We start from the raw sequence: 27,538 nt of genomic DNA on the forward strand, positions 1-27,538 counted from the left end.
CCATTTGTTGACAGCTGAAGAGAAAGAGAATTCCCATCACGGGCAGTTGTGCCCTCTGAAAAGGGTACATACAAGGTCCCCTGAACCATCTGGAACTGGTCACGTCAGAGAACTGGCCCCTCAGACTGCGGTTCAGATGCTCAGAAGCCCCATTTCCCCAACCTCCCAAAGGACCTTTGCCTCATCCTAAATGCCTGTGATGCCGTTTTTCTAAACAAACAATTGTCAAGCAATCTGGTTGGTTAACAAATAACCCTGTCAGACAAAAGAGTTGTCAAAGTGATCAGATCTTATCAGAAGTCTCTGGAAAGTCCTAACCTGCTATCTCAGCTGTAGCCCCACCTGGTCCCAGCACAGTGATCTTATCAGGATTTTGCCTTCACTGGGAAAGTAAAAGCAGTGCATCCAGCTGCCTGCTGCAGTGCGTGACCTTTATCAGGGTTTGAGGAAACTCTGAACCACTCACAACCTGCCTGTCCGCACTGGGCAGTCACCTCTGTAAGCAATGGGATCTTATCACGGTGGCAAAGGTGGCAAGACTGGAGGAGGCAAGAGTTGCAGGTCCTATCCATGAGAACTGACCTTTAAAGTGTGAGTGCCTGCCTCGTAGGTCAAGGGAACTTCTTGGAGACCTTGTAGAAGGGACCATACATCCTCCCCTCTTACTGGTTCTGCCACTGAGGCACAAAGTAACCTTGGGGGAAGTCGCTGGCCTCTGTGTGTCTCAGTTTCCCTCCATCCATGGCTCTCAACACTTTTAGACTAGAGGCAGCCCTTGGAAAGTGTCCACTCTTCATTTTCACTGCTTTCCTGGTGCCCAAAAAATAAAAGCCATTCTTTCGTTTGCAATCGAAGACCTTAGGAAAACCACAACAGGGCAGGATGTTTCTAACACCCCGGGTTCTGATTTGAAACCTCCGGGCTCAGCAGATGAATCACGTCTGCTCGCCTCACAGGGCTAACACCGCGCGCCCCCGCACCCTTCAAGGGACCCCCGGCGGCCCGGGGTGCCGCGGTTGAGAACCAGGCCCGGGTGCCCGGGGAAGCACCCCTCCAGCCCGCACTCATTCTGCCCCCAAGGGCTTCCAGATGCCGGGAGGGAGCAAGTGGCAGAGGGGCCAACGGGGGCTGCTGCCAGGTGAGTCACGGAGGGGGCAAATAAAGCCCCAGGGGCCAGGAGGTCAGTGCCCCCGCCCCGCGGGATGCCCAGGAAAGGCAGAGCCCACCTGGGCTAAGGGGCCGAGCGGCGGAGCACACGGTGCCCGGGGGAGGAAGGAGGCTCCCAGGGCGCCTGGGGCCCCGGGCACAAAGGCCCCGGCGGTGCCCGCGGCTCTTACCTCTCCGGCTGTCCCCGGCGCCGGCGGCGGCTGCTGCAGCTGGTGCCCGCCGGGAGCCGACCCGAGGGCGAGGACGGGCGGCGCTGGGGCCGCGCGCGGTGTCCGCTGCAGCCGCGGCCCCGTGCTGCCGCACCCGGACCAGTCCCGCCGCCGTATTCCTCCGAGCAGAAGGGCACGCGCTTCGCGCGCCGGGCCGGGCCGGGCCGAGCCGCCGGCGCTGGAGGGACGCGGTCCCGGCTCCGCACCTGAGCCCGGGAAGCGCCCGCGGGTTTGCCGCGTCCTCACATCCCCACCCTCTTGCGAAGGGCAGGGGCTGGCCGGGGGGGCGCTCCCATGCGTCTGCCAGGGCTGAAGGCACTCAGTAAACCCGGCTTCGGTGAGTGGTTCTAGAGGCTGCCGCCCTTGCTGCCTCAGTTTCCCCCTCTCTAAAATGGGTGTAACATTGTAACGCAGGCACAGGACGCGTGATACTGGAAGACTTAAGCCAGTTCTAGATAGTAAAGCATGTTGAGATTTTCAGGTAGTATGACAAATCATCATCATCCAGGCTGCCTAGTGCCCACAGGCTCTTACCTCTCCCAGCTGCCCCTGGTCAAGCCACTCTGTTCACTAGCAGCTCACTGGCATAATAATTATTAATGGCTATTCATACTGCTGTTAATTATTAATTATTCTTAATAATAATTCTTGTTACTATTATCAGCATTGTTGTCATTATTATCATTATTAATAATACCAGTAGTAATAATAACATCATCCTCATCATTATTATTACCTGTTATTATTACTTGCAATTAGCAGTGAGAAGCAGTGGGAGTTATTCCTGTTTAGCCCATCCCATAATACTAAACAAAAAGGTTGATTGAAAACAGACCCCAGGACCTCAGTCATTTGTTATCCTTCACTGTGGCCGAAGAGAGGCCTTCCCTGAGGTGACGATAGTTTAGTACGGTACATTTCCAGAAAGGACTGCAAAAAGCATCTGTAGCTATGCTAATTATAACAAGATTCAGCAGCTTAAACAATCAGAGTGTGTCAGGGCAGACAGGGATTGCTCTCAGCAGTCAGCTCTCCAAATGGCCAGGTATTGGCCTGAGGAGACAAGCCACTGGTTTGTTCTAGTAGGGCCATTTCTGTGTCCGTCTTAGACACTTACACATCAGCCAGTTCCTGAGCCAGTGTTCATGTATTTCTTCTTTTACAGTCCCCTGGACCATCCTATGCCATCACTTCCTTTCAGAGCCCCAGGATGGCAGGCTGGCATACACCTGCATAATCCTACGACATTGGCAGTGCTAGACTTATTTACACAAGCTGAGCATTTGGCCTCCATTTGATTACAACAGGACAATACAAAATGCTGCTTCTTTCAGACCCACATTTTTACAAAATCACCAACCTGACTGAAAATGTTTCTGAGCCTGCCAGCTAGGAATTATGTTAGTGGCAGAATGAGAGGGGAGGAGCAGCGAGACTCAGCATGACTGCAAGTACGTTTGACAGTCTCAGTCAGTCTCAGTTTCCTAAACCTTTCATGAGACACATCCTCCCTCCCTGGTGCAAATCAATATAGCTCCACTGACTTCAGAGGAATGAGGCCTATTTGACCAGCAGATGAGCTGGCCCCACAATCTGGCAAGTGAGACAGGATGCTGCATTGTGCTTTTTATTTCAAAAAGTCACATTCATTGTGTGATGATGATTATTTTGGTTATTTCTAGGCAAGTAACAGCTGTACGTGTTCAATAACTGTCACAGGGCTGTCTTTGCTTTCAGCTGGCACTGTGAGTCCTTTAGTTTTGTCTGATGTGCCAGTTATGGACTCATGGTGTGAGCTGTGGGACAATGCACTGGACTGGATTGGGACTCTGGAGAGCTGGGCTCTAGTTCTAGTTCTGCCACCAACCTGCTCGGTGACATTGAACAAGTCACTTTCTCCTCCCTGCACCTGTTTCCTCTCTACCTGTCTTCTTCATTATGACCACATGCTAAGGCAAGAGGGCCCAACTGGCAGAATGGGTGTCACAAATGGCATGGGCAACCTGTGTGTGTGGCAGACTGGGGAGGGGACAGCCAGCAAAGTGGCAGATACGGCAAAGAGCAGAAAGCAAAGCAGCAAATCAGTCAGGGAACACAGGGCAGGAAACAGAAAACAGAGCAGCAGATCAGTAAGGGAAAAGGATCAGACTGGCACTCTGGGGACAGGATAGTGCTAATTTGTGGCATGCCTGCCAAAAAGCTTTGCTGCCACTGCTCCAAGTGAAGGGATTATCCCACCTGACCATATATACCTGACACAATGGGCCCCTATTTTGGCTGGGCCTCTAGTCTCAACTGTATTACAATTAAAGGTCCAGAATATCTGGGCCAAAGTCAGCCCTGATGCAAAACAACGAAACACCATGGCCTTTTGTGATGCTTATGGCAGTTCTTGCAATTTACTTACTTACATCATGGGTAATTTGGTCCTAGTGGCTAGAATAACCAAAACCCCCTTCTCTGACTCCTTTGCCCTAGTAGGGAAATGGCCCCTGCATTTTAACAGTGCTCTGGGAAAGATGTTATGGGACTGGGCAGGTCCTGGTAGTGTTATGTCCTCAGGGAGATTCAGCTGATCTGGGCTCTGCCAGGCAAGCAGTGTCAAGAAGAAGACACCCTGCTGTGGCCTCAAAGGAAGTCCAGTCTCCCCTGGCAAGTCTCACTTGGAGAATCTGTGGCCTGTGCCTCTAGACCACGGAATAAAGCATCATCATCATCATCTCTCCTGCTGAAACATTTAGTTCAGCTAGGCCCAGTCCCCTTGCCAGGATGTTATCTACAGTAGATAGTGCCCTGGCAACAAAGAACCTGGTGCTTTGCTGAGGCAGGAGCTATGCTCCTCTCTCATTCACCAGACTTTAAGCTGACATTCCCTTGCTCTATCGTCCCAGCCAGCTAGGTATACCCACAACTAGGTATTGCCCTTTCCCTCTGGCCGTCGTCCCTGATGGGAGCAATGGCATATCCACTCGCCACGTTTCAGACTGTGAATGATGCCATCTTCTGCTGACCAAATATGAGAAGCTGGGTAATGTCTTCTCCTACCAATTCCAGTCCCTGGTGGAAAGCAATGCCATCTCCCACTGACTCCAGTACTGGACAAAACAAAGACATCTGTCACCAGCACTGTACCAGATTGTAGGCAATAACATTTCCTCTTGTAACCAGTTATCAGACAATGGTTCATTTTCCCCATTGACTGTAGCCAATTTCAGCTGGGCAATGTTGTATATATTCTGGATATCCCAGGCCTTCTTTGCTCTCTCTCCTCCTTTCTGGGTACTGGTCAGGAAACCCTCACCAATCTGCTATGAACGTACCAGTCTTGATGTGCAGAGAGCCCCCACCCCCCAGTTCCTCTTTTCCTGACCACTATCCAGATGCATCTACCACTGTCTCCCATGCCAGCCTCACCATTCAGGTCACTGGAGAGGAAGATGATGGAATTCACTGACACCGCTATCCAGGTGCCCATCTGCTCACATAGCCTCTTTCCTCTGCAACAGCTCTCATGCACCCCAGGTCAAGTCTGCCAAGCAGGGAGCAGGTGGGTGCAGTTGCTTCAGGGGGTCTCTGATGGAACCGTGAAAGGGTGGAGTGTTGCAGTGGCTACTTCTGCCAGAACAGCAGGGCATGCTAGGAAATGCTACAGGCAAAGGCCCCAGAAGGCAGGCCAGTGATCCAGTATTGAAGGGCTAGGCAGGACAGGGGAACCCGGTGCAACAGAGCATCTGGTGTGATGCCAGCACCCTAGGCTTTCAGTCCCCATTAGGCAGAGTGTCTGGAAGAATGCCAGAGGGAGGCTTGAATTTCTGTCTAGTGAAGCACTGGAAAAGTGCCAGGGGTCTGGGCCCTGTCCAAAACACTCAGAACCCTTTTTTCCCAGGAGCATACATGGGCAGTCATCAGGTCCTGGGATCCATCCCAGTCAGGAGAGCACCTGAGCTATAGCCAGGGCCCTAGTATTGGTCCCCAACAGGGAACTCTTGGGCAATAACCAGGCCATGGGACTAGTCCTGAGCTAAGTAATCAGTGAACTGAACAAGTCTGGAAAAACCCAGACATAGTAATCCTAGCCAGGAGGGCAGCTGGGATGTAACTAGGCCCTGGCCTCAGCCTGGGCAGATCTGATACAGGGTTGCCTCATCCCCCCATGCTCAGCAAAACCCTGACTCAAACTCAGACCCATGCCAGCCTCTACTTCCCTCTCAGGTGTGTGGGGAACAGGTGCATGGATTGCAGACAGTGCAGCTGGAGCATGAGGATGGGCTCACCTGCCCTCCCACTGCCACAGCTCTTGTCCCATAGACAGGTCCTGGAGAGGAGGGGGGGCATGGAGGGAAAGGGGCAAGGAGGAGGCTGGAGGGGGATGAGTTGGAGGTTAGGCAGAGTGCAGCAGGCCTCCCTAGGCACTCCCACTGGACCCATCCGGGAGGTGCTGTGTCAGCTCCACGGGAGCTGTGTTTAGGCAGCCTGTCACTGTAATAGAGACGAATGAGGCGGCAGAAAGAAAAGAAGCAGACCCCGGCCTTCTGTGTGCCTGAATGATGTGACAACCATGCAGGGAGCCCTCCCAGGCATTCCTCTGCTTAACCCTGTGCATGCCGCAGTTATACAGTCAAGGGAGTCAGACACATCTGCTCTCCCTCCCAGGAACTGTGCTTGGTGCACCACCAATGGACTGGGATGTAGGAAATGCCACCCTCCTTCTGCAGGGAGGGAAGAGCCAGCCCTGCTGTTCCCTCAGACAGAGGACTCCCCCAGTCAATCCGGGGAGGGCCATGTTTCTCTGGGAGGAGCAGAGTTTCAGTCTTAGGCCTCCCCTCAGTTCCCAGGGCTGTTTCCACCTTTCCTGCACTGGATTAGGCCTCTTCTCGGGGAGGGAGGTCTTCAGCCCCAGCTAGGCGCCTGCAGTTTAGCCCATGCCAGTCATTATGGACTTCCCTCCTACATCTCATCTGTAGAACAGGGGGTCCTGTTCTACCAGCAAAAAAGACTTGGCTCGGCAAACCTACAGCAGCCTCAGGTGGTCCTGTTCTACCAGCAAAAAAGACTTGGCTCGGCAAACCTCATGGGGCATTGAAGCCCATTTGCCAGCACCAGGACACCATCTCGAAAGCCTGGCATTAAAGGCTGACCTGCGATCCTGTTCACTCCCTCACCCACAGCCACTTGGAATTTCAAATACAAGCTCACAAGCCAAGGCAGGAGACAAGGCGCACACAGCATGGACTATGAGCCTGCTTACCAGAGCAGATGAGGTAGTGGACTGCCCTTTCCAGCCACTGTACCTTCCATGGCATGATCACCGTGGTGGTTTTCCCAGGGACAGAGGATAGCTACTATTCTGGCATGGTTAGTACCTGAGCAGAGGTAATGTATAGTTACCCTCCCACTTTCATTTCCAGTGGAAAGATCTTGGCTTTACACCCTCTTTATGGAACTGGGAGACTCCTCCCTAGCTTGCTCCCGCGGCCATATGGCTGAGGGCAAGCAAAATCCTGGGAGCATCTGAACCCCAAGCCTCTGGGCTTGGGCCTGCACATAGGATGCCCACCAAATGACTTGGAAACGTCTGAAGCCCCAGGTGAGGGTAGAGGATGTTTGCCGGTAGTAGGGCCATATATGGTTCTTGAATGATTCACAGATTTGGAATTGATTTGGCTGCTTTGGACTGGAACACGAAAAACTTTCCTTAAAAAAACCCATGGCATAAAAAGCTGTTCCTTCTCTGCCCTGCTCCTGACATGCCCACTCCTTCAGGGTAAGGAAGAACAAAGGGTTGGCCCTGACTCAAACAGACACAGGGCCACTGAGAGGCTTTTCTGGTCTTGGGAGGAGTCTCAATTGGAGCACTGCGCCAGCCTTCCCTGTTGAAGAGCAGTCTTCTCCCTGTCATTTGCTGTGCATGATGAACCTCCTCTTTCCCTCTCCTGCAGCTTCACAGGCTGACAACCCCTCACCTTCTTTTTGTCAGCAAACAAACAATTAAAAGTGAATTGAAGGGGAAGATTTCCAGAGGTACAAATGGCAGTCAGCTCCCATGGGCTTAAAACACCTGCCTCTTCTACTGACTTAGTTAACCTTCAGAGTTAACACACAGCTGACAATCTGGGGAGGAGACAGACTTTCTCAGAGCTGCTGTTTGCAGCTGTCTGCAGACTCAGGCAGACAACCCCACAGCCATCTGCACTCATGGCAGCAAAGGAGTGTAGGTTGTTATAAAATGTCATGTCTGGGATTCTTTATGGCTCCATTAGTGCAGTATCTGAGTGCCTTGGTCATGGGCAAACTGTTCTACACACACACACGTAAGTGTTGTTCTACAGATACCCCTGTTCTACAGATGAGGAAATTAGAATGCAAGCAGATGATAAGATTTACTTAACTCTAGAACCCAGATCTCCTGAGTTCCAGTCCCGAGCATGACCCACAGCCTGCCCAAGTCCATGAAATAATTCTGCAGGTTGTGGTAGGCTTTCAAACCAGGCCCCTGATATTTACCAGACCATCCTTCTTCCATCCAGCTGTGTGGGAAACATACTAGGAAGCAGCCTGGGAACATCCCTGTGTGAACAGAAAGAGTAAGAATGAGATCATCTATTTCTACATCCCTTTCCATTGCAGATAGTAGAATAGATTCATCATGGATCTAAGTCCAACAGAGTCAGTCAGTCAGTGGAGTTCCACTGGGAATGAATCTGGTGTTTATAGAAGCTCGTATCCTCTTTGGGGTAGGCAACTCTTAAGGTCCCCATTTTACAGGTGGGAAAACTGAGGCACAGGGATTAAGCAACCAGTCCAAAGTCACACAGAGAGTCAGTGGCAGAATAAGGAATGGAAGCCCAGAATTCCTGTTTCCATTACATGTCCAGATCAGTGTGCCAATACTTCCTACTAAGCCATTGCAGTACAGATGGTCTTCTGCTCCTTCCTGTGTAATCCAAATGACAGCTGATGCTCGGGTGTGGGCTGCCACTTTATAAACATTGTTTGTTGAAATAAATTCATTGCATTCAAAATAATCTGAGAGTGATGCCACAGCTTTCCTGTGCCACCTTCTTGTAAGATCGTGTCATGAAGTTACAGTACATCTTAAAGCAGACATCACAGCCCAGTGTTGCTGTGTCAGGGCTGAAGCTGATCAGGGCCATTTGGATGGAAATCAAATTTCAATGAAAAACAGAAAGGAAATTTCAGTGCCCCTCTCCCCCTTTGCTGACCAGCTGTATGTGACATGATTACCACTGCAAACCACTAACCCAGCACAATGCAAAGTCCTTGTATCTTAAAATGTGTTACTCCACCTTAGCTGGATAATGAACTTGTGTTAGTAATGCCAGCATGATAAGGTATGTGAGGATGACTTCAGGACTGGAGGCTGCAGAGCTCAAACTAATATGAATATTTTGGATCAGAGCCATAGCATGCCACTCACCCCTTCCCAGGATCACACTGCTTATGCTCCACCAATTCTGTCTGTAGCACTGATGTTCAGCCTCTAGCATGTGGACCAGATCCAGCCTGTTCAGCTCTATTACCAAGCCCATGAGTTTTTCCAAGGGTAGTTGCCACTTCCCTCCTGCCAAATTTCCAGACCCATGGTGAGCCCCACAGGCCAGATAATGTGGACCTGTGCACTAAATTGTGCTGGTACGCAGTTGGGTAATATGCAGGGTCACTTCAAGGCCAGAGCTGGGCATGTGGGGCTGGACTGGTGTACCTGATTTCACCCATGGACCAGTCCTATGTGCCAACCCTGCATTGGTTTCAACTTATGAAATGACCCCACACTGCTCACTGGGCCTGTGGAGCTGGAATTTTGAGCATCACTGGTCTGTAGCATTGAGGTCAATGGATGCCCTTCAGAAATCAGGATCAGCCCCTGCAGTGCCAAACCTCCAGAGTGTCAATTCAGGTGCTGTCTCTATCCACTTGGGGACCCCCAGTGACCTTGCCCCAAGTGTTTGTAACTGAATGGGAGGTTTATAGCTACTGAAATTGCTCTGTGGACACCTCTATCACTACAGTCTGATTTGTTTGGCTATAAAATTAATATTTGCTGCAAATAAAAAACAGAGCAATGCTTTTTAGACAATCAATTAAGAGCCAGAACGAGAGGGATTAGCTCACTGAAATATCAATTTTTAATAACACTGCATCTCTGTGTTCCTCTAAACTCAAACTACTGTTGATTGCCCTGTTCTGTCATTCTGCCTCTAAATCTTCTGCTCAAGATAACTGATGCTAGGACTGGTTGAGTCAAAGCAGGGACTGGGTGAACCCACCAGAAGCCCTAAGTGAAGATGGTGGAGGCTTTATTTTTTGGTATCTTCCAGTTCACACTGGCTTCCTTTCTGCAAGAGATGCTTCAGCCAAGGACGGATTATAGGTCTCAGTGCAGGACTAACTGGGTGAGGACGGATTATAGGTCTCAGTGCAGGACTAACTGGGTGAGTTCTCTGGTTTGCACTAGGCAGGATGTCAGGTTAGATAATTTACCATAGGGCCCTTCTGGCTCTAAATACCTTCAACTGATGATCCAGTATGTCACCTGCTTTCCAGCTGTTGCAAAATTTTCAAAGAAAACCACTTCTTGTCCTTAGAATTTGTTGACCCTTTTTCTTTGATGGAGCAAAACTTCCCCATTTTTCCCTTTCAACTATGAAGTACCTTTTAAATAAGTAACATCTCCAAATCCTTTCCATCCTTTCCTAGTTTCAAAAAAAAAGGAGGATTAGGCTACACCCCTCATATGCTAGGGAAACTATTCCATTCCAATCCCCTCAAACATGGTGTTTAGCAAGGTTGTGACCATCCACAGAAAACATTCAGGTGCCTTCAGTCAGAGTGACCTCTGTTCTTTCTTGTTTTCTTTCATGTAAAATCAAAGTAAGATTTCAGAATGCATACAGTGTGCATCTCCTGTAACATCCAGTATTGCTTATATCCTACAAAATGGCATCCATCTTCCCACAGAAACCTTGAAATTTCAAAGTAGAGAGCACAGAAAACAAGATCACGACAGTTGCACACAAAGGGACTCATTGCTTGTTGATTGATCCAGAACCAAGCCTTAAATAGTTCAGATCCATGCTCCCATTTTATTCCAGTATGGACAAAAATCATGTATCAGGCTGTCAAGGTCATGAGGTATCTTGGGTTCTTTTTCCATACTGGATTTTTAACCTTTATGTCACATTCAGACTGTATTTCCAACTTTTTCTGCACAACCTGAGGGCTAGAAATTTACCCTTTTTAAAACTGAAAGCTGAAATTCTCATATATTTACATGACATCAGGAGCTGAGGATTTTTTATTTAAACACTAATATGTTGAAATTCTCAAATTTATTGTGAGTTAGCAGCCTAATTATTCAAACTTGCAGAAGTCTCCATCACATGAGAAAAATGACCAAACTAAAGGACAAGTTAGAACTTGATTCATTGTCCCAAAGTATTAGAATGCAGGAAACCAAGCTGGGTTTTCTCCATTGTTTCTTGCCAATGCTGTAGAAGACCTAACTTGTAAGGATGGTTAGGGCAGGAAAGGCAGCTCTAAACAAGCCTGCAATTACCAGTCATCCAGGAGATACAACATCTTCAGAGGAACTGCTCATTTTATTACTTTAATTGGCTTCCCTATATTACATACCCTTCCCAGCCTGCCATGAGGCTTGAAGCTAAGCTTGCAGTCAGCTCCCTACAAGTGTGCTGCCAGCCTGGTGCAGAGAATGCATGCTGCCTCTTTCCATGTTAAAGAGGGCATGGGGTGGGTGACTTATCACCAGAGTTCTGGCTGCTCCATGGACCAAGGTGAAGCTGGATAGGATTGACATGTGTAAGCTTGATTCTTCACCAGGCTCCCTTGCCTTCCCTCTATGAGTTCCATCGCCCTACACTTATGGAGGTAACCTGCTACTCCCCTTCCAGCATCAGCCAGCTGCTCCAGCCTTCCCTCCCACTCCTGCATCTCAGCAGGCCTGCTCCTCCACTTGATTGTCTTTTGTACTAGATGCACCTGGTGGCCCATCATTCGGACCCAGTGACCCCTCTTCTGGGTCTTTCTGTTCTCCAGGCATTTAGAAGGGAAAGGCCCTTTATGGGAGTGGATTCCAGAGCTTTCAAAGTGAAAGAATGAATGCTGGCCTCAGCTATGGCTGGTGAAGGTTCATGGTGGTTGAGCAAGTAGATTTATTTTTAAAATAAGCTGGTAAACTTAGCTGATAGCTTTGGGTGTTAGCTCAGGTGACCTAAAAAATTAACACACCAACATGCACCCCAGTAGGCACATTGCCCATCTGTTTGGAAGAGGAAGACATTCTGCTCCAGAGCATAGTGGGCAGCCTGTGCTATTGGGATTTTTGCTCATGTAACCCCTGGCACGACACTACCTGGGCCTTCACCTGAATAGCATGATCCTGGGGTACCCAGTAGCCAGTGACCCTGCCCAGCTCCCTGGGTAGTTCCTGCACGGTTCCCAAGCAGAGAGCCTCCCCTTACAACTAAACAACTTTGCAGACCATAATAAAACTATTTACAGGATTTAATTATTTACAAGGTAACATATAACCAATGCAATAGAACAAATATTACCCTGCATGACCTGGTGATAGTGGGTTAAAGGTTAATACTTTTTGGATACACCTTACACTAGGGGAAGGTATACAAATTACCCACCATAAATAAGGAATCAATACATAAATACATTGATACTCCAACTAATAAACCATTAAGAACTTGATTTACACAGGCTATAACTTGTACACTGGTGTCTTAGGGAGCAGGACTGTGTCTGTGCCCCTGGCACAGGATCTGTGGGCAGTCCCTGGTGCTGGCATTCCTAGCAGGAGCTCCGGGGGTCTCCCTGCAGCAGGTGGTGCCTCCTCCCCTGCAGTTCCTGCGAGAGAGCTTATTTCTGCCCAGACTCCTTCCCTGGCTCAGCAGGGAGCAGTATCGGAGCTGCAGGTTGTAAGTTTTCCTTGCTCAGCACAGCCTCACAGCACCTGGCAAATGCAGCCCCTTCCTGGGCCCTGACTGCCCTGGGGCTTCTGGTGGCTGGAGCAGTCCCTGCCCCTCTAGCACCTGAGCCTGCCCCTCCTTGGTGCCTTCTCACTTGCAGGGGAAAAACCAGGACAGTCTCTACCAGTCTCCTCCTGGCCCTGCATCCCCTGCTGTGCTCACCCACCCACACAAGGGCTTGCAGGAGGGTCATCCCAGGCTCGGAGTCTCCTTACAGGCAGCTTGTCTCTTGTCCTGCTCCAGCAGGGCTCCGAGAGGAAGAGAGGGAGAATGGACACAGTGCAGCACTCTCACGGCAGCCTTTTGCTGCTACTTCTGCAGGGCTCTTCCAGGTGCTCTCGGGGGAGATGACCGTGGGGAGATCCTTTCCCTGGTTTTCAGCCTGGCTCCCACCCCATCTCTCTCCTTTGTTCTCCCTCCCACCCCAGGAAAACTGTTCCCCTCTTTTAACCAAGCCTTTTAGACAATCTCAGGCCAGGGCTCGTCTTTGGCTTTTGCTAACATCTCTCATTCAAACCCTGATGAGGTTACATCACCTCTCCCACTTCCAAGAGGGCTACCTCCAAAACAGCTTCCCTTGGCCTCAGGGCAAACAGTGACCCTATGGGGACAAGCTGTCTCTTTGCACTCTGTCCCTCTGCAGGGCAGCCCTTCCTGTTCCTTCAGGCACATCCATTTTTAATGCTGTTACACTCATGTGTCTGAGGTCCTATTCCTTGGGACCCACTGAAATGCATGATCCTATTCTCCTTATCAGCATCCTTCTGAAGTACTGATCTAAAGCAAGGAGCAGGCCAGAGAAGCTGCTGGGAAGGAAGCTGGCCAGCTCCATACAGCTCTCCCAACTAGGGTCCCTGTTGGGAACAGGGTGCTCAGGGGCAATGGGGAGCTTGTAGCTTTCTCAGTCCTAGCTTCTCCCAAGAGGAGGCACTGTAGAGAAGAGGGTACATACAGATCAGCTACAACCTCCCCAGTAGGTCCTATAGAGGTTGGGGCAGGCAGCCCATGAAGGGTTGAGATACAGCAATGGATTGTTTGACTTTGTGCTCACTCATGCTGAGCACTGTGATTTCATAGATTTCATAGACATTAGGGCTGGAAGGGACCTCGGGAGATAAGACCCACTCATCCAGTGTGCAGACTCTGGATAATTCAAGGGCCATTTCTAGAGTGGATCCCCAAGACAAACTTGTTCTCATTATACCAGCCCTGCCTGGTAACATAGCCCCCACTCCCAGCACTGCTGCACCCATATCCCATGCCCTCCGTGCGGCAGCACTGGGAGTGGAGCCTATGCTCTGCTGCTGCCTGGAACAAGCTGCACTTGCATCGCGCCCCGCCCCTGCGCCGACTGGGCAAGTGGCAGCAGGGCAGAGCCCCTGCGACTCCCCCTGCTGAGGCAGGCACAGCCAGAAGAGCCGCAGGAGAAGCCCCCATGGCTGCCCTGCCCAGCTGCATCCCCCCCCTCTTGGCACCCATGCAGCAACTGTTGCACTGTGTGGGTGCAGCGCAGCTTGGTTGGTGCTGCATGCTGTCTGGGAGATGGAGTGGCTCCAGCAGACAGCCTAAGCCCGGCAGCACTCAGTGCCAGCGGCCCCAGCTCCCAGACAATGTGCAGCGCCCTGTCAAGCCGCACTGCATCCGCACCATGAAGCAGCTGCCACACGAGTGCCAAGCAGGATGGGAGGTGATCCCCGCTGCCCCTCAATGCCCGTGCTGTGCGGGGGGGGGTCCTCTGCCACGAGCGCCCAGAGACCCCAATTGCTGTTCCTGCAGCTGATGAGTGCAGGGCTTTTTTGTTTGTTTTTTTTAAAGTGCCAGGACTAGGCTGGGGCCTGGTGGGGGATGGGGCCAGGGAGGGCAGCCATGGGGGCTTCTCCCACAGCTCCCCCTGCCCAGGAAGAGGCAGACACAGCTGGAGGAGCCACGGCAAAAACCCCCAGGGCTGCCCTGCCCAAATCCATCCCTTGCCCGGCTCAGCCTCCTGGCACTTAAAAAAAAAGAAAAAAAGCCCCGCATTCACTGGCTCTGGCAACGGTGATCATGGGAGGGCAATGGAGGTCACCCCCCCACTTGGCACCCCTGAAGCAACTGTCACATTGTGTGGGTGCAGTGTGGCTTAGCATGCGCCACATGCTGTCTGGGAGCTGGGGCGGCTCCAGCAGTGAGCCAAAGCCCAGCAGCACTCAGCCCCAGTGGCCCCAGCTCCCAGAGAGCGTGAAGCGCCCTGTCGAGCCATGCTGCACCTGCACCATGGGGCATCTGCCACATAAGGGTGGGAGGTGATCCCCGCTGCCCCCCACTGCCCTATGCTGCATTGGGGGGGGGCCTCTGCCATAAGCACCCAGAGGCCCCAATTGCTGCTCTTGCAGCTGGCTTTGTTCTTTTTTAAAGTGCTGGGACTAGGCTGGGGCCAGGGTGGGGATAGGGCCAGGCAGGGCAGCCATGGGGGGAGCTCCCACAGCTCCCTCTGCCTGGGGAGAGGCAGGCACAACCAGAGGAGTTGCCCAGCTGTGCCTGCGTCTCCCTGGCCAATCGGAATCACCAAATCTCGCTAAATCGTCTGAAGCCGATTCAGCCAAATCGATTCAGGACAGTGATCCGAATCTCCGAATACAATCACTATCCTCCGAATCAGCTGAATCTGAATTGAATACTTCCATATTCATACAGGCTTAGTGTATCATGTATCATTTTCTTAATCTGGTAACCACTGAGTGTTTCCAGGAGCAACAAGGGAGGGGGTGGGGGGACCAGACAGGATGAAAGTTGACACATTGGAACCTCAGCTATACATTCCCGAAAATCAGAGCATTTGGGGATTTTTGTTTTGCTTTATTTGGTTTTTCCCCTAAGAGCTTTCTTTAGAGGGGCATGAATTCCAAGCCTGAACACTGAATACTGTCCGTTCAGCTAGGAGTCACTGACAGCACTGGGGCAGCTTTCCTGGAGCACGCTGCATATGTAAAGTCAGAACTGTCAGTGTAGTTTTCCCTAAAAAGCAAATTTCAGTTCCCTTCCCCCTGCTCTGCTCTCCCAGCTCCAGGTAAAAGCGGGAACTCTGGATTGCTGGACTTCCCCTTTGCAAACTGGGTTCAGAGGAAGACACAGGCGATAATTACCATGCTTGCAGAGACACTATCTTGTTTTAGGTGCCAATGAGTCTGGAGTGAAATACCCTTCCTTTCTGACTGGGTCTGCTGTATGTCTGAGAATATCCTGGCTGTTGAGTAAGGGAGGGGAGTTTCTTGAATGCAGGCTGCCCCTGGGCTGGGAGGAGGTGTTTAGACTTTGAAGATCAGAGGCTAGATTAATCCTCAAGGGAAGCAATGAGATTGCTGAGGGCAATGAGATTGCTGAGGTTACGCCAGGGCTGAATATGGCTCTGTGTGCTCTGGAGGTAAGTGGGAAAAAAATGGCAGGACAAATGGCAAAAGGTGCTTTCTTTTGTCTCTCTGCCAGCTGCCTTTTCTTCCTTGAAACAATCAGATCTAAAGTTACAAGGTTTTTCTTCCAATTCCTACTTCACCTTCTGTTGGCTGAGACCAGGGGGTATATGAGTGAACCGTGTTGCAGCCAAGTTACCCTACACCATTGCTTACAGTGCCTCCTTCTGGGAGAAGCCCTAAATTGCTCCTACCTAGTTCCAAGGATTCTTGGAAGAGGGAAGGTGCATTTGGAGGAAGTGAGCTCACTGGAGTTACTTCACATTATATTATCATGGAAATAAACTCCAAGCTTGCTATAAAACTGTTATCACAGCCCATTACGGTTTAATTTTTTACTATTATTTCAGGCTTGTATCCAAGAACCTTATTAGTCGATCTGCAGAATCCAACTGGGTGTCACAGTAATGGCAAGAGCTGTTGTTTTATTCATGGGATGCTTTGCAGGGAAGAGCATTTGCAACAAAAAAGGGAAAACAACATGAACTTGTCAGGGCCTGTTCACAACAATGTCACCCACCTGCAGAGAGAAAGGCCAGCAAAAAACAAAGGGCACTCTTCCCTACCAGGGACCCCAGCAGGTAACACATCCATCCACACACAGGGTTTTAGCACCAATTCAATTTATTACAAACCCCTGCAGCTGTCAGATGGTGTAGAAGTCCCCTGTGCAATAAGCCACCCACTCTCCAGGGACCTGACTCCCCCATTTGCCTGTGTACCCCTGCAGGCTGGCACGGGGACAGATTGACTGAGTAGAGGCAGAGGCAAGAACAGCAGAACATTCCCCAACAGACAGATGCAAAACAGAATAGAACATAGGATTAACATGGATAGGGTGAGATTACCTGGGAAAAGGACCACAGCATATGAACTGCTGCAGTAGCCTGGTCCCACTGTTCGCTCTATATTTATAATATAAAACATATACATATATATATAATATAATATATATATACATATATAAGGCATTGGCTTTCACTGTCAGCACTCCAAGGGAGAGACCCAAGTTTGCTCAGCTACTTTTCTGACCTGGACTGGCACCCCGGTTGTTACAGGTCTGAGTCTCAAGCATTCAGCTTCTTGTATTGTTTCAGTGTCCATGTTTGCTGGGAGGTTCCTCTGTTGAGGTGGGAGTAAGGGACATAGGGATGGTCAGTGAGCTGGGGAGGAAGGATGGCTTAGTGGCTGAAGTATGGGCCTTGCAGGCTTACTTCCCATCTGTGCCTCAGTTTTCCCTGTTTTTAAAATAGAGGCAATGGCTTGCAGCTCAGTTCACATGAATCTACAGCAGCAGAAATACAAAAGGTGAGTGTGTAGGATGGGAATGAAAAGGGGTTGTGGCACAAGAAAGAGGCCCATCAATGAAAACCAAGTGCTGGGAGACAGCCAGAAGAGGAGGGCCTGGAGGAGCTCCTGGCAGGAGGGAGAATGAGATGGGCTGGAGAGGTGGAGAGGCACAGGCTCAGCTCCTGCCACAGGTCTGCAACACCTCAGCTGCAGGCACCATGGACACAGTGCTGGCCCTGTGACCTTCCCTCTCTGGCCGGGGGAGCATTCCAGGCACTTCACTACAGTTCCCTCAGGCCTCACTCTTGTTATAACCTGTTAACAACCTTCCAGGATCCCCCTGAATCCCTCTCCTGACCTGGTTGAATACCCACTTGTATAAGCCTGAAAAAGGCAAAGCATGCCCTATCTCCATCCCCCACAAGAGAAACCTGGGCTCTTTGCTGCAGTCCCTGTGGTGCACAGCTCTTTGCTGGGTCCTGTTTCATCCAAAGGTGGATTGCAAGGCCCATCAAACAGAGCACACCTCACACCACATGTGTATAGCTGCAGCTGGAGGGAAATCCAAACCACCTCATCCTCCTGCCTCCTCCAGTCTGATGGCCCCACCACTTCGGGCACTAGGGAACCTGGATCTGCAGGTCCTCGTCTTCATCCAGGTCGCTGGTGCCATCGCCAGGGTCCTCGGGGCCAAATCGGGAGCTCCGGATCTTTCCAAAGAGTGGTGTGTTCTGCTGTCTGCGTAGCCTGGGGTGGGTAAAACCAGAGCAGAGACCAAATTGCTGGAGAGGCTGCAAGAGGGACAGCAGCCAGTGCCCTCATGCTGTGCCTCAAAAGAGCCTGTATGTACAAACCCCTCCTTCTGTCTATATGTGTGTGTATATATATGTGTGTGTGTGTGTGTGTAGTTATCTATCTACACACACACACAAATATACATATCTATCTATCTACATGTACAAAGATACACACATGAACATAAATCAAGCTCCATATATATATATAAGCGTCCATCTAAAACAAAGGTGGGCAGTTATTTTGGCTGGAGGGCCGCTTAATGAGGTTTGGTGAGCTTTTGAGGGTCACATGGGTAGACCCACCCCTACCCCTGACCTTTGCTGCCAGAAGTCCCTTCTCATGCCCCCCCAGAAATACTCCTTTTGGGAGGGGGTTGCCATCTTAGAACCAGAAAAATAACCAAATCATGCAGTAAAAGTCAAACACGTACTATAACATTTTAATTGTATTATAAAAAATATTTTTGTCATGATTTGTGTTTGTATAGTGTATATAGACGCGATTGCATGACTCAAAAATAAATTCTTAAGTCTTGTATATTGTGGGGGGGTGTGCATGGTGGGGTGTGGGTTTGTGTGTTGGGTTGGGAGGGGGCGTGGCTATGCTTGGGGGCATAGGGTATGTTCGGGTGTGTATATGTGGGGGGTTTGGAGGGCAGGGTGTGGGTGTGTGGCATTTGTGGGGTATGAGGGGGGTATGGGGACCCCCCCACACTCCCCCCATGGCACAGAAGCAGCAGGCAGGGGTGTTTGGGGTGTTGATGCTCAGCGGTGCACAGCTCCAGCTAGGGAAGCAGGGGCCTGGACACCCTTCACTTCCGGCAGAGTCCTGGGACCTGCGTGGCAGGGAACGGTGAAGGCAGCTGGTTCCAGTGTGTGGAGTTTCCCTCCAGTGGCATGTGAGTGCAGGGGCTGTGCATGCATGGTGGGAAGCACTCGTGATAGCTGGCCCAAAAGGGCTGTACCCCTCACCGTGATGTGCAGCACTGGCCAGAGCCATGTGCTGCTGAGCACCAGTGCCTGCACCGGGCACCAGTACCCAAAGTGCCTATGTCTGCTGCTGTTGCCACCGGTGGGGGCTGCACGCCATGTGGGGAAGTGTGGGAGGAGTGCCCCCACCTTCCTCACCCTCCTTCACGCCCACACCCTGCCCATCCGAGCTGTGTACTCCCACCACCTCCCTGGGCATGGGCTCCATGCTGCCGGCAGCCCCAGGCCCATGATCCCTGCCCCTGCCCAGCTGTAGCTCCCCGCACGCCTACTCCCCCCCGCCACAACTTCCCTACCTGTTGCCGGAACGAGGGATGCTAGTGAAGCAGAGCAGGTCCCCCGGTGGCTGCAGCGATGACAGCAGCAGCCCTGCCTGGAAGCTCCACACTGGGCAGGCCAGGACCGTATGCCCACAAGGGTGGGAGTGAGGCACAAGAGGGGATGTTGTGGGGGGCGGGGTGTATACATGGGTGCCTCGCTCTCACCCTCATAGGCAGAAGGGCTGGGCAGGGTACAATTCATTGGTGGGCACCGCAGGCCAGATGAATGTGCCTGGCAGGCCAGATCCATTCCATGGGCTGTATTTTGCCCACACCTGGTCTCAAAACTACCTAGGTCCTATGTATGTTCCCTCTCCATTCATCCATCTGTCTGGTTCTACACATATACATGTCTTCACATATGTCAGTCTATCACCATATGTTCCTCTCTCTCTGCCATGGTTCTCTCCCTTTCCCAGCAGATGTCCCCCCCTCTTTCTGTCCATTGACTCTTGTACCATGACTGTTACTGTGGCTTCAGGGCCTACCTACCCACAGGCTTCACTGACCTTTCTGTTCACCCATCATAGCTGCCAAGGCCCCACTGTGAGGACAAGCCCCAGAGGGAGGTGTGTGCAGTATGGAACGCACATCATGCTATAAACACCACAGCGCTTGCTTTCTCTGTGTTGCCTCCTTGTGGCTTTGCATCTTCTCAGTGCTGGGAATGAAGGCTGGATACCACATGGGGTTGATATAAGGAGCTGTGGAGGGGCAGGTCCCCTGCATCTCATCCAAAACCTCCCCTCTCCCTTCCCCTCCCACCCCAAGTCCCACAAACATGCCATTGTCATCTCCCTGTTGAGACCCTCTCACCCACTTTCCTAAGCAGAGGCCCCAGGCACCTTTCAAAACAATCCCTGTGACTCAACACAATAAGAAGAGCTGGTACTGGATTTCTGTGGATTTTAGTGGCCAGCTAGATTCAAGGGTGCAGCCCCTGGGGAAGATGCTGGCTTGGATTTCTGTGTCCAGCCAGGCCAGACTCCAGGGCCCAGATCTGCAGGCAGAGGTGTGACAGTCAGCTGGAGCTGGGAGAAGGGCAAAGACCTGTTTTCTCTCTTCCCCCTCCTGTCCTGGGCTCCACATTTCAATTTCATCAGCTAAGTGGGTGTTACCTGCTGATAAAGCCAAATCTGAACAGCCCTTCCCTCCATGGCTCCAAGCAGCACTTAATGGACTTTTGATTAAAGTGACCAAGTTCACTTAAAGCCCTTTTCAGATACAGGGTACTTAGCAGCAGCACATAATTGTCTAAAGCTGTTTATCTGGGGAGGAAGGGAGGTGGAGGGGAGGAAGCAGGAGGAGGAGAGCAGGCCCAGCTCTCCCAAAGCAAACTCAGCGTAAGAACTTCCAGCGCACTGCAGGGCCTGGACACCCAGGATTTCACTGCACAGGACTCTCATCGCCACTGCTGGGGATGAGGGTCTCCTAGTGCCTCCATGATCTGTCAGGGCATCTCATTATGGCTCTGAGCTGGATGCACAGACCCCAGCCTCCTGAAGCAAGGCCTACATGGTAAATGTGCTGTGCCAGGCAGCAGTGCCCTCCACTAGGTCACGTGGCTGTGCACAGGCTGCCTCCTAAATTGGAAACAGTAGAGCCAGGTCCGTGTGGCATTTTGGGCTGGCTAATTAGCACTGTTGGGGCAATTTGCCTCCCTCCAAGCTAATTAGTTTGCCCTGCTGATGATTCTAGAGGCAGCTGGCACAGAGGAGATTGGAGCCAGGCACTGTGTAAGTTTATGGCACAGACACAGTCTGTCCCAGAACCAATTCAGACCCTGACCCAAATGCCACGACTCCTGTTCCCTTCTCAAGGCCGCCAGTTCTGGGTGTTTGTCCCCAGATTTCCCTAGTGGAAAGAGCAGGGGCAGGGATTTGTATTGTGCTCTATGACAAACTGGTTTTGCAGGACTGGGGGTGGGATAGCTTGGATGTAAGCCACACAATAACCTTCTAGACCCACCTCACTCCCATTCTGGGCATTTTCTAGGGGGGTTGTTTCTCCTTAATATGACCCTCCCATGACCTAAGGCTGGGCTGGAGTCTCAGCAGCATCCAGCTGCCTCTGGGGCCAGGCCTCTGCCAGACTAGCACACAGCAGAATAGCCTCTGAGCAATCCCAGCTTGTATGGCCCCTAAATGGCAGCTCTACCTCTTCCCTGCCCCCTTTGCTAAGGCTGCAGTGGGGGACGGGCATTTTGGCTACACCGGCGTGTGACCAGGGAGATCTGATGGTCTCCAGCCCCTGTGAGCTGCCTGAGCAAAACAGATGTGGCCCCTTCACATTAAACCTGGGAATATCTGTGGAGGACGGGGATCCCCTGGGGTCCTCCTCAAGGCTAGAAACCAGTTAATGCTGCAACACTGCTCAGAACCAGGGAGTGAGGCTGGCGGGGGGGGAGCCCTTTCTGCACCTGCACATATGCCCTCCTGGTCTGTCCTGAACCCAAATCTTCCAGTGTCCTGAAGCATCCCTGAATGAGCATTTTGGCTGTCTCTGCTGCTGATATGACTGGGTGATTGGGTCCTAAGCGGCCACACCTAACAGCACATTTGACACTGTATACTTACTGGTGCTATACTTCTCTGCTGGGTCACTAGGGCTTCCTGGACACCCTGTTCCATTTGTTTTGTGCTGCAGCAAACTCAGCCTCACTACGAGGCTTTCCCGGTAATCCCCCCCAATCTGTAAAGGCAGGTTAAGATGCTGCCCTTCATCAGAAAGTGCTTTCATATGTACCAATGTAGGCTGCTGTGTAAGGGTGAGGCACAGCTACCCCTGCAGAAGGGTGTCTCTGGACCCTATTTTGATAGCAAAAACAGTACCCATGATGACTTTCAGTTCAGGACTGGGTGACTCACCAGAGCCATGGAGAGAGAGGAAGGAGCAGCTCTGTACCAAGCACTGCTCCTGGCAGAGCTCCACTGCTCCCTGCAGCTAACAGGGGGCTGCTGGTCACCATCAATAGGTTTTGCATCAAGCCCATATGCTCTTTGTCAATGGGAAGCTCTTAGTATTTTTAGTTCCTCTCTCTCCATAGCATTAAAATGCATTGGCTGAATTTATGAGTCAAATTTGAAATCAAAGGGCTTGAGACTGTGATGAAAACAGCTCTCCCGTCATCCTCTGGGCCAAATGGACACATTTGCTGCATTTTCCTGGAAAGCATGAATTATTTAGCAATAGTGTAGTGGGGGCTCTGGGGCAGGGGGATGGAAGGAGATGAAACCTCCATTATTCCTGTATGATTTAATGAAGATGTCCCAATAAAATAAAATAAGATTTAAAAAAAACCCCAGCTGCCTCCGCAAGGCACTCTGGATGGGGCAGGATCGATTTGTCTTGCATCCATTTCAGCATTTTATTGCTGAAGAGGCATAGGGGGAAAAGAAGGGAACTTTTTAAGAGCCATAAAACCCAAGTGCCTTTCAGACCACAAGTCATTCCTCTGGCCTGGCGCGACCTCCCATTCACTGTGCTCTCCCCCCACAGCCCTGATAGCTCAATCTAAACAGAGGACTTTGAAGAATTTGAGACTTGCTTGCTGCTTGGATTGTTTCTTACCAACAGTATAGCAGAGGACTATAGCAGCAAACTCAAAGGGTGAATTCAAAGGAGCCTTACTGCATGATGGGCAATGAGAAATGGGTCCAGAAGACTGGAACCTAGGTTGCATGGCTGACCACAGGATGGGATGATTACAAACAGACAGATTGTATAAGTGATGCTTTTAATGTGTAAGCCTAGACTAGTATATTCTCCCTTACTGAGAGCTGAAGCAAGCTGTGTTCTAGTGAAAGTCTTCCAAGCTATCCCAGCCCCGGCACATCCTAACTGCAGTGAAATGGTGATGCTAACTCTCCTGGCATGGCTCATCTGCTGATTGCACATGGATTTGTAAAGGATGGGTCCATGAATCCCATTGCACAGAAGACAGAAGAGAAGCGGGTACTTGCCCAAAGACAGAACTATGCCAGGGCCAAGCTCTTCTAAAAGGACTGGTGATTTTGGGTTCTGAAATGATCCACCAGAAAAGGGCTTTGTTGCCAAAGGGGGCATGATAAGCATACTCTGACAGTCAAAACCCTGGAAGGCATCCCAAATTGGGAACCCCAGAAAGGAGAAGCTCCAAACCATTTATCACTTTGGTGAATCTTGGTGCGGATCTCTTGACCCAGAGCAGTGGGACCAGACCACATTATCCCACCCATGCTGCCCACAGGTGATGCCTATGCCAGTTATGCTCAGCTTTAGGGCATAGAGCTCTTCCTAGCACATGCTGTAAACCAGGTGGACCACCAGGATGAAGCCAAACTGAGAAATCATCTCTGCAGCCCCTTAGGTATCAGTGGACATAAGAGATGTGCATGTGCTGCCTTTCACAGAACAAGGAATCCAGGACTTGGGACAAGTCCCATCTTGCTACCTGCAGCTTAGTGACACTGATGACCACAGCATGAGTGAAGAGATGGTGTCAATAGCTGGGGTCCGTGACTCCAGGTTGCTTTGCTCACTCTATTATAGCAGCATGTGGTGTTTGGCACAGGAGGTAAGAAACAGTAGTTAGAGGCCAATGAAAGTATCATACTTGCCCTAGCTGGATCCAGCTCCCATTCTGCTCAGTGTCACCTGTCACACAACAGAGAACCTAGAGGGTGATGAGCCCCCCTACCCCCAATCTTTGACAAGCCTATCAGTACCCCTCAAAATACAGTTGCTGAACTCATTCACTTTCATTCCAGGTTCTCCTCACCTTCTCTATGTGGCTGCACTTTTGCAGAGACAAGACCCCAGAAGTAATGACCAGCCTTTTTATGAGTACAGTCTACCCTGATCTCCACCCATCCCACCTCACTGCTGTACCATGGCATCTCCACTTGTAATATCCACAAGGCCTTTGTACTGGGTGTATCCAAAGCCTTGTTTCACCTGTCTTGTGATATGGTATCATCTTGCTCATGTGAACTATGACAAAATAATTTAGAAGAACCTTGCTCTGCTGAAGGAACTCTGACAGCAGAGGGTCCTGCCCCCTTGCCCATTACAGGAACTATAATGTGTCCATGCTGGGGTCATTACTTTGTTCACATATGGTACTTAAAGGGGAATGGTGGAGCGAAACCATATCTGAGACTTGTTTTGGCTTCTTTGTGATGCACAGAGGAGAAGCCTGGACTTTCTCCCCTGCAAAGCTTCTCTGCATGTTTTTAAAAACAGGTCCTTACCTCACTTTCTTTGTTGAGGGACCATGGCAAGATCTTGGGACAACCCATATAATGTCACCCTAGACTTCAACCCAAGCTAGGCCAGCTGCCACCTCTGGGAATGGGAGGGGATGTGTTGAGTGCTGGCCCAGGAGAGGACAAGAATCCCATACACATCCCTTGGATGTGGGTAAGGAGAGTCTGAAGCTGGGCCTCCTGCCCTCATGTCACAGTACTGCTTGTGCCCTCCAGGGTTTTAGGACAAGGTTACCAGCAAAAGGGAAAGGTTAATAGGTCTCCCCTTCTCCAAGCAGAAAGAAAATAACCACACAGAAAAAAAATGCTTTAAAATGCCCTGCAGGGTGTCTTGCAGGTGACCAAGCAGCAGCTGCAAAGTGCAAACCAAGTCTCCTTGTGTGAGACTGCCTGAGCAGCTGTGAGAAGCAGGAAGGTTTGGGTGTTGCTAGGGGATGCTGCCCTTGGCTTTCCAAACTGCTGGGATGGAGGTAGATTTTCCCCTGCTTTTAGCTTCCAGACCTTTCGTGAATTAAAGTGACAAAAAGACAGAGTGAGCGTGAAGGAGAAAGCAGGCCCCTGCAGACCCTGGCGATCCATCACTACACATGCTGATAAGTTGTATCTTTAAAAGCACTTGCCCGACATTCCCTCCTCATAAAACTTCCTTCCCTCTCCTCCCATCAGTAGCTGACAGGCATCCCTTGTGGGAAGGGGGAGATGCTAAGTGGATTAGCCCAGTTTGGAAAGTCGTCTTGCTGTAGAGCAGCAATTTGTCATGAGCAGGAGAATTTCCTTCAGCTGTACTTGATAAATAATTCACGGGTCAGATTCCTCCCCGCACCTTTCCCTTCCTTGGTACAATCCTCCTCCAGTCGTCATTCCCAGCAGGAGGCATCAGACTAATGTGTATCCAGGGACATGCAAATAGCTCCCACAGGAGTTTGCCCAAGGACCCAAACAACCTTCCCTTAACTAGTTATGGCATCATTTGTGGTTTAGTGACTTTGGGAGGTACAAGTCAGGAGACATGAGGTCTCCATACAAGTACCACCAAAAAGGCAGAGTCAGGGTTAGGTTTGGGTACTGCCTGGCTTCAGTTTGGTTATGAGAGACCCTTGCTCGGTCACAGCACCCATCAGGCGGGAAGATTCTGAGTGCCTCCTGGGTCTGACAGTGGCAGTGGATCAGATCACAGGGGACAGAAAGAAACAAAACCCAAACCAAACCTCAAGCTGTCAGTGGTAGAGGGAGCTACTGCTCAGAGACCTGGATCCCACTGTGGAGGCTTGTTCAGCTGCCCAAGCCCTGGTGAGATGTTAAACCTCTCCCAAAGGTTGCATGCATGATTTTATTTCAGTTTAAAATAGGCAGATTCTGGTTTAGGTAACGTAGATCAGAAACACGTTTAAACTAAGCTGAAATGGTCCCCTCAAATTGAAATGAGCGTGCACACTGGGATTAACTAACCTGTTTCACATTTGGGTGTAAAGAGAATCCTGCTTAATCCAGTGCAAGTTGTGCATTGCCCAGCCCTGCCTCTCCCATTTACATCATCAGTGTCTATTCCAGCTCTTGTACCATCGTGTCTTTGCTTCCCTCTCCTTGTACTACTTGCTTTCTGATATGTCCATTCTTCTACCTCCCCAATGACTCATCCCCAGCCTTCACTTCCTCTCTCTCACCTTCTTCATGCCCATCCTCCCAAACAGTTCTTCCCCTATGCCTTATCTGCATGGGCTTCCCATGGGCCTGTGGGGCCCCTCACCTGGACTGCAGGTGCTCCAGCTGCACTTGGAGATTCTCACTTTGTTCTGTCTGCTCATCCAGGGACCTCTGCAATTTCCGGGCCTGGTTATGGGCTTCATCCAACTGCAAAACAGACAGAAATGCAGCTGTCTTCAGCTGATGGTTGAAACTAGCAAAAGCAGAAAGCCAGAGTCCTTTGCACCCCATTACCCCAAGCACTGACACACATATGGTCTGCAGGATAGGCCATGTGTTTGAGAAGTGAGGATGATGCCTATGGTACAGCTGACCACGGCAGGAGGTGGGAAGGTGGTAGCACTGAATTACTTGGATGTTTAGACTTGTGTGTTGGTTTTGGCCTCTCTTGATGGCTGGATGGACATGAAACTGGATAGCTGGGTATTAGTCACAGGCACACAGACCATCCCTAAGTGATGATTCAAATCTCATCCACATTCCAAGTTATTATTTTTTTAAGGTATTTGCATGGCACATGTGAAATGAACTTTGTACAGGCTCATATAACAAGAATTGCCTCTCCCATGGCCCGTAGACAAGCCAAGATGCCTTGGCTGCCCTTTTGCATCTAGATGTGGTTTCACAAGATCAGCATGGAGACTTGTTGGCAGTTTACCCACACAACAGGGACAGAATGGACCAGCAGCACCATACACCTCTCTCACTGCCAATCTAGAGTGGCCATCTTGAGGGATGGAGTCAAACCTTGTCCAACAAGAATCAGTTATTGGCATGAACAGTGACCTACCCACTTGGAACTGACTTGACAAAGATCATTCAAGAAGCCAGACCTCCACTAGGATATCTTATGGTGGGAAGTGCCAAATCTACAAATCCAGACCAGAAGCCTTTCCAGAAACCAGACCAAAGCTAAACTTTGGACCCAACACAGGGGCAATCAGCAGATTTAGGATATGTCTTTGTTAATTTAAGCTCCTCTCATGGCTCCTGCCAAAAAATAAACCCCTCACCCCACTCCTCAACTACTTTTCAGCAGCAGTCTTGAAAGCAGTGTAGAGATAGTATAGAGCCACCCATAAGCATAGTTTCTCAACCCGTGGTATGTGTACACCTGGGGGTATGTGAGACATAGGCAGGGGGTACACGGGCACTGAAAACCCCTGTAGCAAGGGAGCACCACTGTTCCCCACACCACTGCCAGGTTTCCGTCCAGCTGCTCTCTCCGCCCCCCAAGCCGGACACAAATGGCTGCAGGAGGGGGAGGGCAGGCGCACAGATACCCACACACTCTCTGCTGACCCAGCCACAGGCAGGTAAGTTTCTTTCTTTATCCTGCCTGGGCTTG

At 50.6% G+C, this 27,538-nt stretch overlaps 1 protein-coding gene across 8 annotated transcripts in view; it reads right to left on the reverse strand.

The window, feature by feature from the left end:
- The window catches only part of CCDC102A (coiled-coil domain containing 102A), a 97,918-nt gene that overhangs the window by 17,119 nt on the left and 53,261 nt on the right, over positions 1-27,538 (reverse strand). For 4 of the 8 annotated variants that reach the window (XM_090061845.1, XM_090061844.1, XM_090061847.1 and 1 more), the window contains 3 exons: positions 26,234-26,337; positions 17,763-17,880; positions 7,881-7,943 (listed from right to left, as the gene is read on the reverse strand). In XM_090061845.1, the coding sequence (XP_089917971.1) occupies positions 7,920-7,943; positions 17,763-17,880; positions 26,234-26,337 (246 nt within the window). In that variant the 3' untranslated portion in view covers positions 7,881-7,919. Of the gene's footprint in view, positions 1-1,890; positions 7,944-11,903; positions 17,881-26,233; positions 26,338-27,538 lie in introns of those variants that run through there. The other 4 variants (XR_016444062.1, XM_090061843.1, XM_090061850.1 and 1 more) reach the window with 4 other exon arrangements.

The sequence above is a fragment of the Crocodylus siamensis genome, chromosome 9, assembly GCF_052110815.1.
Source record: "Crocodylus siamensis isolate JL-2025a chromosome 9, ASM5211081v1, whole genome shotgun sequence".
NCBI lineage: Eukaryota > Metazoa > Chordata > Crocodylia > Crocodylidae > Crocodylus > Crocodylus siamensis.